The 18,580-nt window shown below is 43.0% G+C and overlaps 1 protein-coding gene across 16 annotated transcripts in view; it reads left to right on the top strand.

Annotated features, from left to right (window-relative positions):
* Nucleotides 1-348: 348 nt before the first annotated feature.
* Nucleotides 349-18,580, top strand: part of PPP6R3 (protein phosphatase 6 regulatory subunit 3) — a 73,700-nt gene continuing 55,468 nt past the window's right edge. For all 16 annotated transcript variants that reach the window (XM_079104152.1, XM_079104151.1, XM_079104150.1 and 13 more), the window contains exons 1-6: nucleotides 349-581; nucleotides 5,677-5,863; nucleotides 9,073-9,210; nucleotides 11,637-11,702; nucleotides 13,946-14,058; nucleotides 17,829-17,942. In XM_079104152.1, the coding sequence (XP_078960278.1) occupies nucleotides 355-581; nucleotides 5,677-5,863; nucleotides 9,073-9,210; nucleotides 11,637-11,702; nucleotides 13,946-14,058; nucleotides 17,829-17,942 (845 nt within the window). In that variant the 5' untranslated portion in view covers nucleotides 349-354. The remainder of the gene's footprint in view (nucleotides 582-5,676; nucleotides 5,864-9,072; nucleotides 9,211-11,636; nucleotides 11,703-13,945; nucleotides 14,059-17,828; nucleotides 17,943-18,580) is intronic.

The raw sequence follows: 18,580 nt of genomic DNA, 5'->3' as shown, positions 1-18,580 counted from the left end.
GGGCTTACTTTCTGCCTTTTCCAGCATTAAATTTTTGGCAAAGTGGATGAGTTACTTTTACAGGTTAAGAACATCCCAAGTTTTTAGCTTAGAGCATTTTAGAGCATTTTCAAGTCAACTTTTTTTTTTTAAACCATGGAAAACTGTTTTCTTTTGAGAGGGGGAAAAAAAAAATCTTACCAGTGTTACTCATTTAAAAAGTGTCTTATAGGTTCAGTATAAAATTTATTTTACTTACATATGAGCTAGGATGGCATTTTAGACTGTAAAACTGAACTGAAATTTGAAGTATGAGAAGTTAATATGTAAAGTTGAAATTTTATGAAATACTCTCTGCATTTTGTTTAGACCAGCATGTTTTGGAAATTTGATCTTCACTCATCATCCCACATAGACACACTTCTAGAAAGAGAAGATGTAACACTGAAGGAGTTAATGGATGAGGAAGATGTTTTACAGGAATGTAAAGCTCAGAACCGCAAACTTATAGAGTTTCTGTTAAAAGCAGAATGTCTCGAAGATTTAGTCTCATTCATTATAGAAGAACCACCTCAAGACATGGATGAAAAGATCAGATACAAGTAAGAAAATTCAAACTTCTCTTTAGGGTGGGATGAAGTGAAGTGGGGGTAGAAGATTATAGTTCTTTCTGTCCAAGAATCCCTTAGAGCCATCATAACCATTGACAGAAGATTATGATGGTCAGCAGTGACATCTATAGTGGGACACATAGTTCATTCTAGAACTGAGTTCAGTGAATCACAGAAGTCTAACAGTTATTGTTCCAAATATCACCCAGAAAGTTTTGTGGAAGAGCAATGTGCTTTGTAAACGGTGATGACCAGTTTCTTAAAATAGAGACAGTTCGAGTAAGTATTTTCCCTACTTCACAGAGAGGAAGCTAGAGGTTATATGACTGCCCAGGATCATACAGCAGGTCTGAGTTGGAGCTTGGGTTGTAAAGAGCATTGCTGATAGAACAAAGGCTGAACTTCTGTTACCTGCAGATTAGGGCATGGGTCTTGGTGAACCTTATCAAAGCTATGTTTAAATAAGTGACACTACGGATAACTGCAGTGGATTTATCTACTCATCACTGGTTTAATCTACTTAGAAACAGAAAGAACAACACAGTAGAGCAAGAATCCTTTAGTACCATTGCTTATAACACTTTTATACATACCCCTGGAAACCCTTTGTGAGGACTCCATAGGTCTGTTAATATTGGGGTTTTGGTTATTTTTCTGTATCCAACTCTAGTGAAGCAGTTACTCCCTGCCTCCAGAAAACAGCACCTTCAGGAACAAAACATTGAGGATGCATTAAGTAAACTGAATGGAACAGGAAGGGTCATGACTCCCGCGCCTTGCTTTTCAAGTATCTGTTATTTTCTTCTTGAGAAGCTTATGCTGTCAGGAAAATAGTCCCCGTAAATGCCCTCAAATTGCCTGTGGCTTGTATATTCAAGGATGTCATGTTTTCTGCCGGCCATTAAAATGGATACCTAGCATTTACTGAGAGCCTCCAATAGAAATCAATGCCTTAAAAAAGAAGAAAGAAATCTAGCAGTAGACATACTGGCATGCTTGTATCGCTCAAAAGATAGACACTTTGCTATTTTGGAATTCCTTCCACTGTGAAGTAGCATGTGGGTGAGCACTGCCTGCCTTGGGGCTTATTCTTGCTGGAGGTGCCATGGGTCCCAGAGCACAGGCCTGTGATCAGGACACTTGGAAGGAGCATAGCCCTCCCTTGGTACAAGTTTTGAGAACTCTGGCAAATGGGTTTCCTATCTCGGGTCTGTTTCCTCACATGCTGAATGGAGCTAAGAGTTCTTTAGCTGCAGAAGAGAAGGCACGCCATGTGAAGTGCTTGCTTTAGCAAAAAGAACAGTACTCCCTTTCCCCACCTGTTATGACATACAGTGGGACTCTGAATCTCAACCGTTCTCTTGCTTCACCAATGTTACTGTTTATACTGCCTTGAAGCTGTGGAATCAGGTGTGCCTCCCTGGATACATGGTCTCCTGGATGTTCTGGGTGGCCCCATTTGGAAGGAGCATAAAGAGTTGGGCAGAACAGTACACTGCCATGCATCTGGCCTGGGTAGAACCACCAGCAGTGTGTATGTGTCCTGGATGACTCAGACACCTAGATTAGCATAGAGAGGTTTTTCAGATGGGATAAAAACATTTTTAGGATTAAAATTGACTACAGTCATCCAAGAAAATTTAGGATTTTATGGTTTTGGGATAATGGAGTGATTACTGTATTGGGGTGAACCATGTTAGAAAAAACACATTGCTTGTTGGCTAAGTCCTTGGAGGAAACTATAACAGGATAAGATAAGACAGGCCTGCTGAAGGTATAGGGTGGGAGGAGGAAGTTCAGGAAAGTCCTCATTAGGAAGGTACCATTTGATCAGAGCCATACAGGAAATGAGCGGGTTGCCATGAGGGTCCTTGGTAACATCCAGGCGAAGGGAATAGCAAGTACAGAAGCCCTAACATACATGTGTACTTAGTTTACCCCAGAAACCACATGGCAGCCAAAGAAGGGGCAGTCTTGCTAATGGAGAACAGGAGGAGAGAAAACTAGGCATGAGATCAGCGTGGTCCCAGAAATAGGCCACACGGGGTTACTGGGCTTCATTAGGACTTTTACTTTACCCAGGATGAGACAGGAAGGATCAGGATTATAAACAGGGGTAGTGTTGCCTGACTTGACTTTACAGGGTCCCTCTGCCTGTTCTGGGGCCCTAGACCATGGAGGACTGGAGTGGGGGGCAGGAAGCTGTAGTGATTAGCAGAAAAAGAGCTCAGTGGCTCAGCTGCGGAGGATGGCCAGATTCCTGTTGGACTCTATGAAGTTAGAACTGTAGGGGTCTCTTTTGAGTATTGGGTGGCAGAGGAAGGGCCGAGGATGATTGTCAGTTGAGGAGTACAATGGCTTTACAGCATTGAGGACAGATGCCAGGAAAAGGTCAGGCATTTGGCTTTGACCGTGTCAGGTTTGAGATGCCAAGTGGAGTGTCAAGTGGAGACAAAGGGTAGCAGTAGGTGGTTGGGGGGGATCACCTGCAGAGCTGAGGCAGATGGAAGGGAAGGCTCAGAGAATGGAAATGAAGGGCAGTGTCTGGACCAAAGTTCCACACACACAGGGACTGCGGAGTTAGCAGATGCAAGAGGAAGATCCAGGAGGGGGCTACCACCCTGAAAGCCACAGAAAGTAGACTTCAGAGAGAAGAGAAGGACAGTGGACAGGGGCTGCCACTCCCAAGACACGCTGGAGTTTACAGTGTGGAGATGTGGGCCTCATTGATGGAGGTCTTTTGACGTGATTGAGGGGAAGCCGAGCCTAGGAGAGACCAGTCCCCCAGGCAGGTTCCTCTGATGGGGGCAGGGAGAGCAAGTGGTGGCTAAGGCAGATGGTGAGTCAGGAGAGGTACAGGATGGTTTTGTTTGTGCTGTCTTCCTGAGTGGAGATGATAGTCTGTGCATGTCCTGATTAGAATGAAGGATTGGGCTGTCTTGATGCCTTTTCTGGAACAAGTGTGAGGACAAGTGGAGGGTGACCTCAGGAGCAGGAATAGCCCCCTGCAAGGGGGAGGAGGAAGGCACTGCAGGTCAGGTGGGTAGGGCTGGGTCCTCTGGTTGCTTCTCTGTTTTCAGTATAAGGAAGAGAGGTTGGGGCCACTTGCCCAGGGTTGGAGTGGAGGGCACCTTTGGGTACCTTAGAGACTTATTGAATGTTAAGGAAGGAGGGAGAGACAGTCCCATCCTCTCTGGAACCAGAACTTGGGCTTCCATGTCATGCCCACTTCACAATACATTCTTTTTTGAGTAGGTCACACCTCCATGTCACCTATGGAACATGAATAGCCCCAAGGTGCCTTGCTCAGCTGTGGAGCTTCTGCTCAGAATCTGAGCACACCCAGGTGTGGCCTTTGCTGTGGGCTTGAGCTACCTTTTATTAATCCTTTATTTTCCAGCAAGTTTCACTTTGGGACAGTTGAGGTGGTATGTCCCCCATAACCTCTCACAGGAGCATTTCTGCAAATAACGAGGAATACAAATACCTGTCATTCATTAAACTCTTAATTCGCTTTATGCCAGGCCCTCTGCCCATTTATATATTGTGATCCTCCACAGGATAAGGACCATTGAAACTGACGAACCTAGAAACTGAGGCAGAGAGAGGTTAATTTGCTCAAGGTACCACCAACTTGTAAGTGTGGAGGTAGAATTTGAACTAGATAGTGTGACTCAAAAGCTATAACTTAATCAGTGTATAACCCTGCCCAGGGAAGGAGTTTACGTCATGGCCCCTTTGGTGCCTGTGACATTAAGTGAGTGAGACTTTATGTGAACCATTCCCTACAGAAGACCACTATTCAGAAATGTAATCCTTGTGCCCACACATCTGCCTCCTCCAAGATTTCATTTGGGGACATTCATTGTCTGACCTGACTGGAGACCCTTGGGTGCTGTGGCTGCAGTGTGTTGCTGTTTGCTTCTGAGCCAGGCACCTCACACCAGGCAGTTGCAGCTTGCGTCAGATGCCTCCAGGTGTGTCTCATTCTCTGGCCTGTGCTGCTCAACTCTCACTTTCCTCGTGCAGCCACATTTGGCTGTTTTGTCACTTTCCTGTCCTGGTCAGCGTTTAAGCTTGCTGCTCCTGGTGACTAGTTGAGACTATGGCTCTTGGTTCCTGATGAGAGGAATGTTGGAGCGGAGGAGGGATCTGGGTCAGATAGAGCATTGTCTGGAAGGGCTTCCACTGTGACTGTTGACGACAGATGAGAAGTAGTTGTGGAAGGAGTGAGTGAACCCATGGCTCTCTTGTCTGTCTTTCAGAGTGAGTGGTCTGGCTGTCAGAGGCATGGAGGTGGTGCAGGTATTTCTGAAGCTTTGGGGTCTCAGAGCCAGAGGTGGTTGCAGAGCAGATGTCCAGCTGCTTTGGGTTTGGGGGGGGGGTGCTGTGTCCTGCAGAGGGAGATAATATCAGGGAATGACAGTGGGCTGGTTTGGTGTCTACTAATCCCCTGAAGATCTGGCAAGGTGGGGGTGGAGAGCATGGCCTCTGAGTGTGACTGGCCTGGTAATGGTGGTGTCCTGTTGTCCCGTTCAGTGTATTCTCTTGAAATGTAATATAGGCTGAGCACTTGGTAGCCAAACAACAACTTTGTAATAACATTGTATCCCATCTGAAAATGGAACTGGCCAGTCCAGGTACCTGCAGTGCACCTCGTCATTTAACTAGGTGCTGTGTGCAGCACAGTTTCCTGGACTCCAGTGGCCCTCACAGCCTCTTGTGGGCTATGCTGCTTCTGTGCCAGAGCAAGCTGCTGAGGCTATACCTCTAGCCTCTGCCCTCACTGATAACTGAGATGGTCTACCCCTGTAGTGTGATTTCCTTTGGTTCTTGAGTCCCAAGGATGCTCTAGTTTGTTGGGGAATATGTGTTCTTCTTACAATTTGGTTTAAAAACAAGTTTTTAGACAAAGTAGAAAATCTGTTATAATCTAGAGTTTGGACAGAATAGATCAAAATGATTTTCTGATTCCCAACAGATGGTTTTGTTTTTGTAAACATTAAGGAAGCCTTCCTGCTTTGTGTTTTATTTAATGTGATTAAACTGTTAACGTAGATGAAGATATGATGTCCTGTTCTTCTAGGTATCCAAATATATCTTGTGAGTTGCTCACTTCTGATGTCTCCCAGATGAATGATCGACTAGGGGAGGATGAATCCTTGCTAATGAAATTGTACAGCTTCCTCCTGAATGATTCCCCCCTGAACCCACTACTCGCCAGTTTCTTCAGCAAGGTGCTAAGTATTCTTATCAGCAGAAAACCAGAACAGGTAACTATTGTTTTCTAAAAGGTAAGTGTCAGGTCCACTCATCGCCTAGATGATCCCCAGTAATGTTAAACTCAGTGTCCTGAGTTTGCCTAATGTCCAGGTTCTGTAAAAGAATGTATTTTAAGCATTTTGAGCACTCACTGACTTCACACTGATTTATATATATATTAATGAGTATTTTTCATGTGGTATATTCTAAGTACCTCAGATCTCTCTTAATTTGTTAGCTCACTTTGGTTTTCTCTTTTTAAAATTTCTTTAGTAGTTGATGAACCTTTATTTTATTCATTTATTTATATTTGGTGCTGAGAATTGAACCCAGTGCTTCACACATGCTACCACACTCTACCACTGAGCCACCACCCCAGCCCTGATTTTATTTTTGACAAGTACTTGGAAACCTGAGAATATTGGTACCCGTTTGTGTAGATAGCCCTGTGGCTTGTAAGTGAGCAGTGGAATATATGAGCAAAGTCCTAGTAGCCCTGATTGCTTTGTTTAATCCCCTGACCATTCATCACAAATGAAATTTTAAAATCTTTCCCGCAAATGTAATTGATGATTTGGTTTGTACTAAATAGTGATTCACTTTGATTCTAAGAATTGTAAACATTTCACTTGAGACATCAGAATGTAGATGAACATACAGCTCTGCAGCGTCTGTCCAGTCGTGCTGCTACCTCCTTTCTTTCTTTCTCTCTCTCTGTCTCTCTCTCCCCCCTTAATTCAGATCTACTTAGGACATTAACTCCAAGTATCCCCTGTATACAGTGGTTGTGCAAGTGTCATCCCTGAATTATCAGTGTCACCTGAGAATTTGTCAGCAATGCAAATTGCTTCTGAATCAGAGACTCTGGGGGTGGACCCAACCACCCAGGTGTTTGAGTTTTTTGTTTATTTGTTTTGTTTTTGTACTGGGGATTGAATCCAGGAGTGCTCTACCCCTCATCCCCAGCCCTTTTTATTTTTCATTTTGAGACAAGATCTCACTAAGTCGCCCAGCTGACCTTGAACTTGCAATCCTCCTGCTTCAGCCTCCCAAATCAAGTAGGATTTCAGATGTCCTTCACCATACTTAGTAGCAGTTTGGATTTTTAACTGGCCTTCCAACTCAGCTCTAATGCATGTTAAAATTTTGAGTACCATTGCTCTAGTGGACATTGATGTGAAAAAGGATTTGCTTACCAGGTGATTGTAGTCCATTTATGGGAATAGATGCCCAAGGAACAACCAGAACTTCACATGCTCAATTACAAACTGACATTCTTGGCAGAATAGGGGTGTGATGATGTGGAACAAAAGTAGTTAAGCCTGGTGACCTTCGTGGTAGAAAATGGGCTCCGGTGACCTGTCCTTGCTTATCAGCACACATGGAGGAACTGGAACTATTTTGGTCCCAGCATGTTCTGTCCTATGCCAAGACAAAGTGAATACATGTTTTATTTTAGAAGGACGATGTCATTTCTCCATAGGATAACTTTCCTAAGTATATTGGAAATGATGTTCTTTTGCCTTAGGTAATAATCCCAAATTGAAGTTTGCTAATATTGATCATCTCCCATTGCTGCCTTCTGTTAAGACATAACAGTAATGCTGGCTGTTTTAGGAAAGTGCAAACCATCTTGTCACCCTAATGCTACTAGGCAGTATGCTTCACTTCTCATTTTTGTGCCAGTGATCGCATGTGCCAGTGGGGAGAGAACCCTGTCACCTATGCTCCTTGCAGTTCTATGCAGAGCTCCTTGAATGATAATGAGAGGATTCGGCAGCCCTTGCTCTTTTAGCTGCAGAGAAAGGTCAGATAGGGATCCTCTGTCATTTTGAGAATTACAAGTGTAGGTAAAGGCATGGCAGTATTAGTTAGGTTATGCAGCACAGGTGGTGACAGATATTCAGACTGAAGTGGCATGGCCAGTAAAGACTTTGTCCAGCTTGTAGAGCAGGGCCCAGCTGTAGGACTTCAGTGCTGCGTCATGGCATGGCGTGGCACCTCTAGCCTCATCCACGGTACATTCTTGTCCTCACTGTGCTGTCTGTAGCAGTTGCTGGCGTTCCTTTAGGCTTCAGGTTTAGTGCTTCTGCCACTGAATCATGGAGGGTTTGGTCACATGTGGCTTTCTCCTCCTTTCTTCTTCACTGTACTTTCAAAAACTACTGTGAGACTTGAGAGTGGTGTAAATATGTCATTTCTTGAGCGTTTATGTCACAATATTTAGCTTCATAGTTTGGGAAGCAGCACGTGATGATGGATCCTGTATTTGTGCTTAATTGTGTGAAACTGTTGTAGTTGTCATCTCTGATTACTAGACTTGCTCGTGAAGGATTCTGGAAGGCCTGTGGATTTTACAGGATATAGGTATGAGATTGAATCACAGGACAGCCACCTTTTTGCTCTAGAAGATACTTAGCCTACTTGAGTCTTGGTTTCCTCATCTGCAAATCTTAATCTCCAGCCCCTGAACTTGGTGAGATTCTCTGACAGCAGTTGCCACACTGGGCCATGTTGCTCCTGGGACAAATGGGAGCGTTTTGGAGGGTGTTGGATGCACACAGACAGGAATCAGAGGGCACAGAGAACTCTACAGGGCAGGATAGAGCCCTGGTTTCCATCACTCTTTCAGCCTGCCTCGGCCTCCTACCAGCACCCTCCCTGTGTTGATCAGGTGGATCGCAGAAGTGAGATCCGACCTCGTGCAGCAGGGGCTAGTCACTTCCAAGTAGAGGTCTTTATGTTCTGGATTTTTTCTCTTCTTTATTAGCATGAAATCAGGATTTTGGAATATTCTGCAGTTTGGTGTTAAGTCTAATAGAATTACTTGGTCCCTAGACTATAAAATGGTATATCTTCTTGCTCTCTATAGGACTGTTAAGTACCCCCCCCCCCCCAAGTACTTTTTTGAATTGGTTCAGGACTGTTAAGTGTTTGATCCGCATTCTTTGAGAATTAACAGTGAAAATGAATAGAGATATAAGATTCTGTTGTGTTCTATTTGCTCTAGGGGATGAGTGCTAGTTAAGGAGCTTTCTCCTAAGGGTTTTGAACATTAGCCAAGGTTTCTAGTTTGATATCTAATTTCTGACTCAGCACTTTCTTTTCTTAGCCTAAAGCAGTGGCAGGAGTTTGGAGTGAGTGGTGGTCGGAACTTAAAACCTTCTCAGTTTTGTAGTTCCCACATTACATGTTCCATATTTTACTTGTTCTCCTATAGATTGTGGATTTCCTAAAGAAGAAACGGGATTTTGTAGACCTTATTATAAAGCATATAGGAACCTCTGCCATCATGGATTTGTTGCTCCGGCTCCTGACGTGCATTGAGCCTCCACAGCCCAGACAAGATGTGCTGACTGTGAGTAGAATTTGGATCTGCCTCAACTGGGTTGGGTGATGGTGTGGACCTGGGCTGCATGTCCTGGGGATCCCAGGGGATTGGTAGCAGAGGGTTGTCAGGGGCACTTGGGGGCAGGGAAGGAATTATTCCAAGAAAGAAAGAGGTTGACATTTTGCAGGAGTAGAATTCAGGAGGTACCCTACCCTTGTTTGTGGGACATGGTGTGTGAGCAGTTCTCTCCCCTTTGCTGGTCTGTGATGTGTGTGGGTGACAAGGTAGAATGGGTTAAGACTTAGAAAGCTAGGTCTGGTGGTAGAAGCAGATGTATCAGCAGAGTGTGCTCTGTGACTTTCCTGAAAGGACAGATAGGCCTACCTCTGAAAGTCAGAATGGAGGGGCATGGGATAAGGAAGTCAGAGGTTATGTGGACACATGTTAAAATGGAGACAGATGGTGACATTAGGATGTGTGTCTCTTGAATAAGTGAATGTCTTAGGTGGGAGAGGGTCATTCATACTGAAAACAGGCTTCTCCTGGGCTCTCCCCTGCCATTTTCATCTGACTCTTCCTCACGTCTTTATCCCCTTCCCCTTTTTCTGCCTCCTGGAACAATTTCCTAATCCATTCCATCTCTTAATACTCACCCTGAAACTTTAAAACTTGTTCATTTCACTAGAAATGAGTTTTGTTGAAAATGGTATTTTAGAGACTCAGGAGAGACCGGAGGACCTGTGAGAGCAAGGTCTGTCAGGTGTTGTCCAGTGTGGAGCACTCTCTACTGAGGTGGGTGGGTGGGCATTTGTGTGATGGGGTCAGAGCTGGAACTGTCAAGGTGACCCAGGCACTGAAGTCACTGTGGGGAAACCACCTGAGTGCACTTAGTGGGGGTCCTGGGACTTGCCTATGGGCAGGGGCCTTAAATTGGGACACCTAATTTAGGCATTTTTTTCTCAAAAGAGGTTCAGAATGCTGGGAGGACAAGGGGGAGGAGGGTCTTCTTCATGTTGGATCATTGTAGAGGAAATCTGCTCAGTATTCCTTGGTGAAATGGATTTATTCCTTTGGCCACTTCCAGGTTGAATTTTAGAGCTCATTTACAAAAGAATAGATGGCCTTCAAGAGAGAGAGGAACAAGTGACTAATAAGAACACAGACTGGGGGAAGGTTATTTAGAAACTCCTGAATGTCTGTCTTAGCTTTTGAATCCTGAGTTGGGGGATAGGCCCAGAAGTGGGCTTGGAAGGTTGGTACTTGTGAGTAGCTATGCCGGGGTAGGCTCTAAGTCTGATAGTTCTCCATCAGGGTTCCTGGTTTTTCCATGGTAGTCAGAAGTATCCCTCCTCACACAGGTGTCTGGCATCCTCTATTTTCGAACATTACTAGCAAAGCACAGTAGCCCCAGGGGGATATCACCTGTGAACTTCTAGAAATCCATAATCTTAGGCCATCCCTAGTCAACTGAATTAGAACCTGCATTTGAGTAAGATTCCGGGTGGTGTGTGTGCACACTTAAAATAGTTCTTGAAGTTCAAAATTGGGCCTTTCTCTTTGTGCTGTCCGCCTCATAGCATTTGTTTGCATTTTTCTTTAGGGATACATCCCCCTTGAGTAGCCAGAGATGGCATCAGGGTTTCTTCTCTGTGCCTTTAGCAAATTGTGTTTGGTTTCTTGCCCCCCAACCCTCCCTGCTCCAGTCTGTTTCCTTTAAACTTTGGGATTTTTTTAGTGGCCTTTCTGGATACTGAGCTGTCTTTGTATATGCTGTTTCAGGTCCTTAGGGAACTATATCAAACCAGCTGGGTGTTTTTCTTATTATAATCCCCTTCATAGTCTTATTCATTGCATTTCATATAGAGATTAAGAAGAGATTGTTAGGATTGTAAAAATAACTCTTTGCCAACTTGACAGGGCAGATGAACTCTGATTCCATGATGACTTCACTGCCCAGCCCCCATATTTCCTGCAGTGGGTTTGGTTTTGGAATCTAAAAGGTGGTTTGGTTCATTCTGTTTTTTCTTGACCCAGAAACTTGATATTAAGTATTGCTTTTCTCAGTTTTTCTGAAGCTAGGAACACACTCTCTTACACAGAGTGTGCACATTCTAAACTTCTCAAACTCTTCAACCCCCCACCTGCCAAAGTAAGACACTTGGAGTGCTCTGAGTGTCTGGGCATTAACCCATAGCTGAAGAGCTGGGGTATAGAATTTTATTATGTGGGTACTGTAATTTGGGGAGTTGTTGGTATTCTTGGTTATTGTTAAAATAATATATTCACTGGCATTTTCCTTGGGGGACTTTTAATTTTCTATAGTGTTCAAAGTCCAGAGAAACCTGTAACATTCTTCTTAAAATGTGATGGATATTTCCAAGTGTGCTAATCTTCCTTGGGGCTTGAACAGGAGTCGCTCATTGGTATGATTGCTTCTACAATGTGTTTTGCAGTGGTTAAATGAGGAGAAAATCATCCAGAGGCTTGTGGAAATAGTTCACCCATCGCAAGACGAAGATGTAAGTCCTCTTGTGTGCCTATAAATTTGACTTTTAAATGAAAAAGGACAAGTAATGTTTATTTGAGACAGAACACACTTGTTTGGATAGCTGTGAAGATGATCAGAGAAGGGGGGAAGAACTGATAATTTGGCATTCTTGAGTTGACAGTTTTCTAAGCTATTACATTTTGCTTGAAGCCAGAAAATTTCTAGAAATGATACAGCAGTCCCCTGGTTCTAGCACCATCTCCTTTTCAGAGCTGGGTTTCATTCCAAACCTGCTGCCTTGGTTACAAACCTCTTCTGTCCACACTGCTTTTTCTTTTATATCTGTCTTTGACCCAAATGATGTGTCACATCTGTGTTCATTTCATCTGGTCTAGCTAAAACTTTACGCTTCAACAGGATCTTGGTCACCATTATACCCTATGGTGACTTGGTTGTTGTTCTTCCTGATCCTGGACTTCATGTTCCAATGGATTTGGCCTTTATCCTGAGTGCTAAAGATTGACTTGGCAGTGGGATTGAAGCTTGAGTTGGAGCTTACAAATTGAGCCCTATGCTGAGGAGTCACCTGTCATGATGCAGTTGTTGTGTGTCTCTGAGGTCTGTAAAGTTGTCACCTCATATATCAGGCCAAGTCATGTGAGTGTCCATATTTGACCCTTACCATCTACAGACAAAGTTCCATATGGCCCATCATGATTTCTAGGAGGGAGTTGGTTTAAAGGTGATGTGTGGTGTGTTGTGAAGCCTCTAGGTTTCAGATTGGGCCAGGGCAAAGGAAGGAGAGCATAGCCAGAGGGTTTTCATGCCCCAGACATGAATTACCTGTGGAAATTAAGTGATTCTAACTACTTGTGCTCTGTTTCATTTTATTTATTTACTTACTTACTTACTTACTTGGGGTACTGGGATTGAATTCAGGGGTACTCGACCACTGAGCCACATCCCCAACCCTATTTTGTATTTTATTTAGAGGCAGGGTCTCACTGAGTTGCTTAGTGCCTCACCCTTGCCGAGACTGGTACTTAAACTCATGATCCTCCTGCCTCAGCCTCCCTGGTCCATTGTAAACCTTCTGGTCCTTGGAGTTTGTCTGAACCAGGCTTTGAAAAGGAGCGTCACCTTCTCCTCTGTTCCCTCTTGGGCAGTGCAATACATGTTCTTTTGTGACAGCTGTTGCCAGAGTTGATATTCCCTCTGCATGCCTGCATATGCCTATGCTGGTTGCTAAGCAGGTTCCCAGGGGCTAGAAACTCCTGTCTGGAAGGAGCTCTTGGGCTCATAGGGGTGCTGAGCTATCCTGCTGTGGGCACAGGAGCACTGTTCCCACATGTTTCAAGTGTGGCCACTGCAGAGTGTGGTGAGCAGTGACAGAGCAGGGCCTGCTCCACCGTAGGAGTGATTTCCACACCAGCACTGCTTACACAGAACCTGATTGCTTAACAGGATATAAGACATGTTGGCAGGGTACAGGAGAAATTGATAAAGGGAAATCCCAGTTCTGCAGCAAATCTTTGAGAAAGACAAGCACTGTGGACGTCAGCACCTCCCTACTTGACTCTCAAGAAACTCAGTTTTGCCTTTTGGACAGAGTTGCTGCCACTCATGTTTTGCGTTAAGTGATAGAACACAGGTTAAAGTTGTATGACCAGTTACTGCTCATCAAGGAGTGTCAGGCTCCTGATTCCACCCAGAAGTTTTGGAGATCATGGTGCGTTACCATCTGTGCTAAAGTGGAACATCGTTCACTGCGAGCTAAGCTCAGTTTTTCATGCCAGAGTGTAATACACGTGGATCCTGAGGTTTCAGAACTTCCCTGGAAGGAAGGCAAGCCCACTCTGCAGTGTGAGGCAGGGTAGTGTTCTACCCATTTGTGTCTTCCACAAAGTTGTATTTGCTATTATTTTGAGGACTTTCTTTTCTTTTTTAAGCTAATGTGTCCATGTGTCCATATTGATAAAAGTGTGTTTGGGGAAGATTTTCTTTCCAAGTGTTTTAATTGCAGAGCTTCCCCTTGTCAGAACTTGAATCACATGTACTGCATGTAGGGAGACAGTAGTGTGCTGTGAAGGAAAACCTCTCAGCCTGCACAGCCAGTGCTGATGTTGAGCTGCTTTCCAGGTTGACTTCTTGTTCATGGAAGCTTATAGCAGTGTTAATTTGTATTATTTGTTAAATTCCTGCCCCACCCCCTGCTTTGCTATAAAGTTAACTTTCAACAAGTGTCATATCTAAAATTGTACTTTCTTTCTTCAGCGGCATTCAAATGCTTCCCAGTCCCTTTGTGAAATTGTTCGCCTGAGCAGAGACCAGATGTTACAAGTTCAGAACAGTACAGAACCAGACCCCCTGCTTGCCACTCTAGAAAAGTATGTTTAAAACTCTGTTCTCCTTTTTCTCATTGGTGCTGTTTGATGTGTTACCTCAAGAGTGACTGGTAAGTGAAGTGTTCTTCCTATTGGAATTGTGTCCTGAAAACGCCCATGGTGATAAGAGGCAGGAAGCCTGTTTCTCGTACAGCATTTGTGATACACAGCAGAAACCTACAGGGGATGAAGGTGAACTTTTATGTGTAGACCTTGAACTTGTTAAATGGGTAACATGGAAGTCCACAGAGCCACCCTAAAATATGGTGGCATAACTGTAGTCAGAATCTCCAAGGGGCTTTTGATGAAGAATAGTCTTGTGTACATATGGATTTGACCCATTTTAATTGGCAGTTTCTTTTGAAGATGTTACTAGGGTTTGCTGGCTTTGTGGCTGACCAGGGGCAACCTGAACACTTACTTATTCAGGTTGAAGGGAAGACACCTCAGGATTGGGGTGGTTTATTTTTATTTATTTATTTATTTTTTTTGGTAGTCACAAATTCTCTGAAAGAATGTTTACTGTCAACTTGGGCAGGCACTTGGCCTGCATCCAAACAGCCAATAGTTATTTTAATAGAGAAGAATCACATTTCCCCATCTTCGGTGAATAACTGGAATAAGTACACGCAGTTAGCATTAAGTATCAAAAGCAATCTCACTTCAGTTCACTGCTATTGGTTTTTTAAATGATTCTCTCAGTCCTTGTTGAGTCCTCTTACATAGGGAAACTCTTCTGCATGTTTTGGCTTACTACATGTAATGCCCCTTTGCCAAATAAAACATTGGTGTGTGTTTGCTATTCCCCTGGTAAGTGTGAGACAGGCAAGGAACAAATTAGAGATGAGCTAGCTTGTTTAAAACTGCCTTGTGAGAAGGAAGGTTGTGTGTTGCCAGCATGTCTTACAGAGTGGTAGGGATTCAATGAATTTCCTGAAGTGGCCAAACTGGAAGCAGTTATCAGCTGCCATGTAAAATAGCATTTTACCTGTTCTGTTTTAGCAATTCTTGGCATTTTGGCATAGGTACTTTTTGTTTTCTTCTGTTTGTTGTGAACCCATGGGTGCTTTACCACTGAGCTACATCTCCAAACCTTATTTATTTATTTACTTATTTATTTTTGAGACAGGGTCTTACTGAGTTGCCCTGGCTGGCCTCAAACTTGCAGTTTTCCTGCCTCATCCCCCCAGGTAGCCAGGATTACATATGTCCACCATTGGGCTTGGCCATATATATGTGCTCCTTTTAAACATACAACACCTTCCACATCCAAATATTTAATGTAGCATTCATTAGATGGAACCTTGTAAAAGTTCCATTTGGGTTGGTTAAAAATGTCAAATATCAGCAATTTCATATGGTATACTATGTTGCTGTCCAATAGAAATAAAAGCCACATATAATTTCAATGTTTTTGTACCAAAGTCTTGAAATCATGTCAAATTAGATGAGTTCCATTTTGAGTATCACTTGGTGGCCACATAGTACGTGGCTTGTGCAGTGTCAGCCCAAACAATGGACAGTTCAATAGTGATCTGATTTCCTCAGGCCACCACAGCCCTCCATCCCCACAGCTTTATTTGAACCAAATGTGTGAGCTGTAGAGCCAGCAGGGACCATCTTTCATAGTGCTTCCCACAGTCTCATAGGGAATGAGAACCAAACCTGCAAACACCTGGCATGCTCCCACATTGTGGTGGTTCTTTTATTGTCCATTGATTGTGAAAATACAATGACAGACTTCTGTGAGTTTAGAAAATCTTTATTAATCATAGTAGCATCCATATATATTTAGTAAATACATCATATAATAATGTATAATATCTGTATTTAATAATGTAGTTATTACATAATAATGATGATTTTAAGCCAATATTCTGGCAATATATAATACACAAATAAATTGCCATATTCTGTATTACAATGGCCAAGAGCCCACAGATGGGGTACTGTTCATATGTAACTATGTGTGTGAATGTAAGTTTGCACTCAGGGATGAGTTTGAAATGAGCTGAGGATAAAGAGAATGGTAAAGGATGTGGTAAGTGGATTGAAGTGTTTAGTAATCGATATTTAGCCTGGGAGGCAGCCTGGGCAATGGAGTACGTTTCATTTAGTAGCTCTGGAAAATTTTGGAGTTCAAATATTCTTCATATAAACAGTTATTTTAGAATTGGACTATGTATGTCTTTATCCCATTTTAACCAATTTATTTTTACAAAAGTGGACCTTTTCTATGGCCACCTGTATAAAAGACAGAAACCAAGATGAGCCATTTCCCACAGACAGGGGTAAAGAACCTAAGTGGCTTCTTACATAAATTACTGATGCTCCAGCCAGTAAATCCTGTCTTTTAAAGCAGGAAAGTGAATATATTCTCACATGTAAATAAATGCCTTTTTATCTAAAGAGTATGAAGGCATTTCTTTTACCCTATTTGATAAGCTTAGTCCTTCCGAGTGTATGATTTCCTGTGTATTTGATGATACTTGGATCTTTAGGCAAGACTCCGAATATGCTTGCTGTTGTTTTTTCCATCAGCAATTCTTTCATGGAGATGGCAGATTTCCAATTTGATGTAGCCATGAAATGCTCAGGCCGTTTAGCCTTTAACTTTAGGTCTCAGCAGTATGGACGTGTGGCGTTGCTCTCTAATAGAAAGAGTGCTCTTGCTGTTGATGAGGAGAAGGTGGACAGGTACAGGTGTGTGCTGCAGGACCCTCCACCTGGAGTGAGACCACCATTTTAAGAATGCACATGTCTACTGGAGAAGGCATTCTATTTACCAGAGCACAGTTCCCGACCGTGTTTATTCTGTAGACTTCAGTGTCTTGTGTGACATTCACAGTATGCTTCTGATCAGTGCTGGTCTGCGAGTGTGAATCTGAAGTTGACTTCCTGCAAGGGAATCCTCTGAAATTACATTAGATGCTAGTTTTATTTGCTTCTCCCAAATAGAGATTCTTTCTTACTTGCTGCCCTAGTCTGGAAAGAGATGGTTAGTGGAACTGATGTGCAGCACGGTGAGCACAACTATACCTTGGGATGACTAGCAGCTTTGCCAGATGAGCAACCAGGGGCAACCCAGCTATGTGGCACATTATGAGGGAGCTCCTTTTCTTAATTCACATAGATTTGGAAAATTACTGAGATATTAGGAAGTGGTAGTTTTCTTGGAGAATGTCCATTATAAATTGAAGTACCCTTGTGTCTTCCGTTACCTGTGATCTTAAATATTTGAGAGAGAAGTGTAATGGGAAGAGCCTGCAGAGAATGCTTTTGGGTCAATAGGTTACCAAATTTTAACTGTGGAGTAAAAGGCAGTGATTGATGTTCTTTTTTACCTGTTTTAGAGCTTTCTTAATTACTATTTTTATTACCTTTTTTAATACCTTTGTGGGAAAACATTTATGGCTTCTAATTTTCTGTTTCAAAAAGTGTCCCTCCTTTTGTGGAGGTGAGGAGTTGTCTTTTTACCTACCTCAGCTGTCACCCACCACTACCCTGGTCTGAACTGGAGGTAACTTCCAGCCTTGAAATACTTGTTGGTCAGAAGAAGGTTACCAGAGTCACACAGGGCCCAGATTATTTTGCTGAGGGAATCGGGTAGGAATCAGTAGCTATGAGAGTTGTATTTCTAATCTTGCCTCACTTAATAAATATCTTAAAGTAAGTTATGTGAAACAGCGATGCCCACATGCAGTGAGTCCTTCCTGAGCTGTTGTGTGACATGATGTTGCAGTCAGTGCATGACTGTTGATTTGTTTCCTTAGGCAAGAAACCATCGAGCAGCTTCTATCAAATATTTTCCACAAGGAGAAAAACGAGTCAGCCATAGTCAGTGCAATCCAGATTCTGCTGACTTTGCTTGAGACACGGCGACCGACGTAAGCTTTCCTTTTATCATGTGAAGTGATCCATGTTGTTTTACTTTCAGATTTTTTAAAAGCTAAGTTAAGGTCTTGTTAGATAAGCTACAGTAGCATGCTCTTAAGTATCAGGTGCTGAATCTTCTTCTGTTGTGTGAATGAAAGCAGTTACAGGAATGCTGTGTACTGTGGGGATGCAGTTGAAAAATGTGGTTTGATAAATACTATTTTTTAGCAGTATTTAGACTCTAGTTATTTGGGTTTTATAGTACTACTGAAATAAAAGCTGTTGTAGGCAAATAAACCACAGATAATGGTTCAAACACAGAGTAGCTTATTTCTTGCTCATGAAAATTGGAAGTGCATGGTTGCTGCAAGTGGCGATTCAGGGACTCTTGGCATTTCGTGATTCTTTCTGCAGATCCTAACTTTGGGTTGTTTGTTCTGGGTTTTACCTGTGAGGATGCTGCAGTTACCAAGGCTGTTTAAAATGAATGGACAGGTGGCTGAGGTTTTCAGGAAAGATTTCTGCTGAATATTTCACAATCAGGAATACAGTATGTTTTCCCCATGTGTAGCCTCCTGTCCCTGTACCAGTCATTAAGTGTGTGTCCTGTTATTCTTGACAGTTTTGTCCATTGCTCCTCTACTTTCTT

Source organism: Sciurus vulgaris (assembly GCF_902686455.1).
Source record: "Sciurus vulgaris genome assembly, chromosome: 11".
Lineage (NCBI taxonomy): Eukaryota > Metazoa > Chordata > Mammalia > Rodentia > Sciuridae > Sciurus > Sciurus vulgaris.
This window is presented reverse-complemented; position numbering and strand designations above follow the sequence as displayed.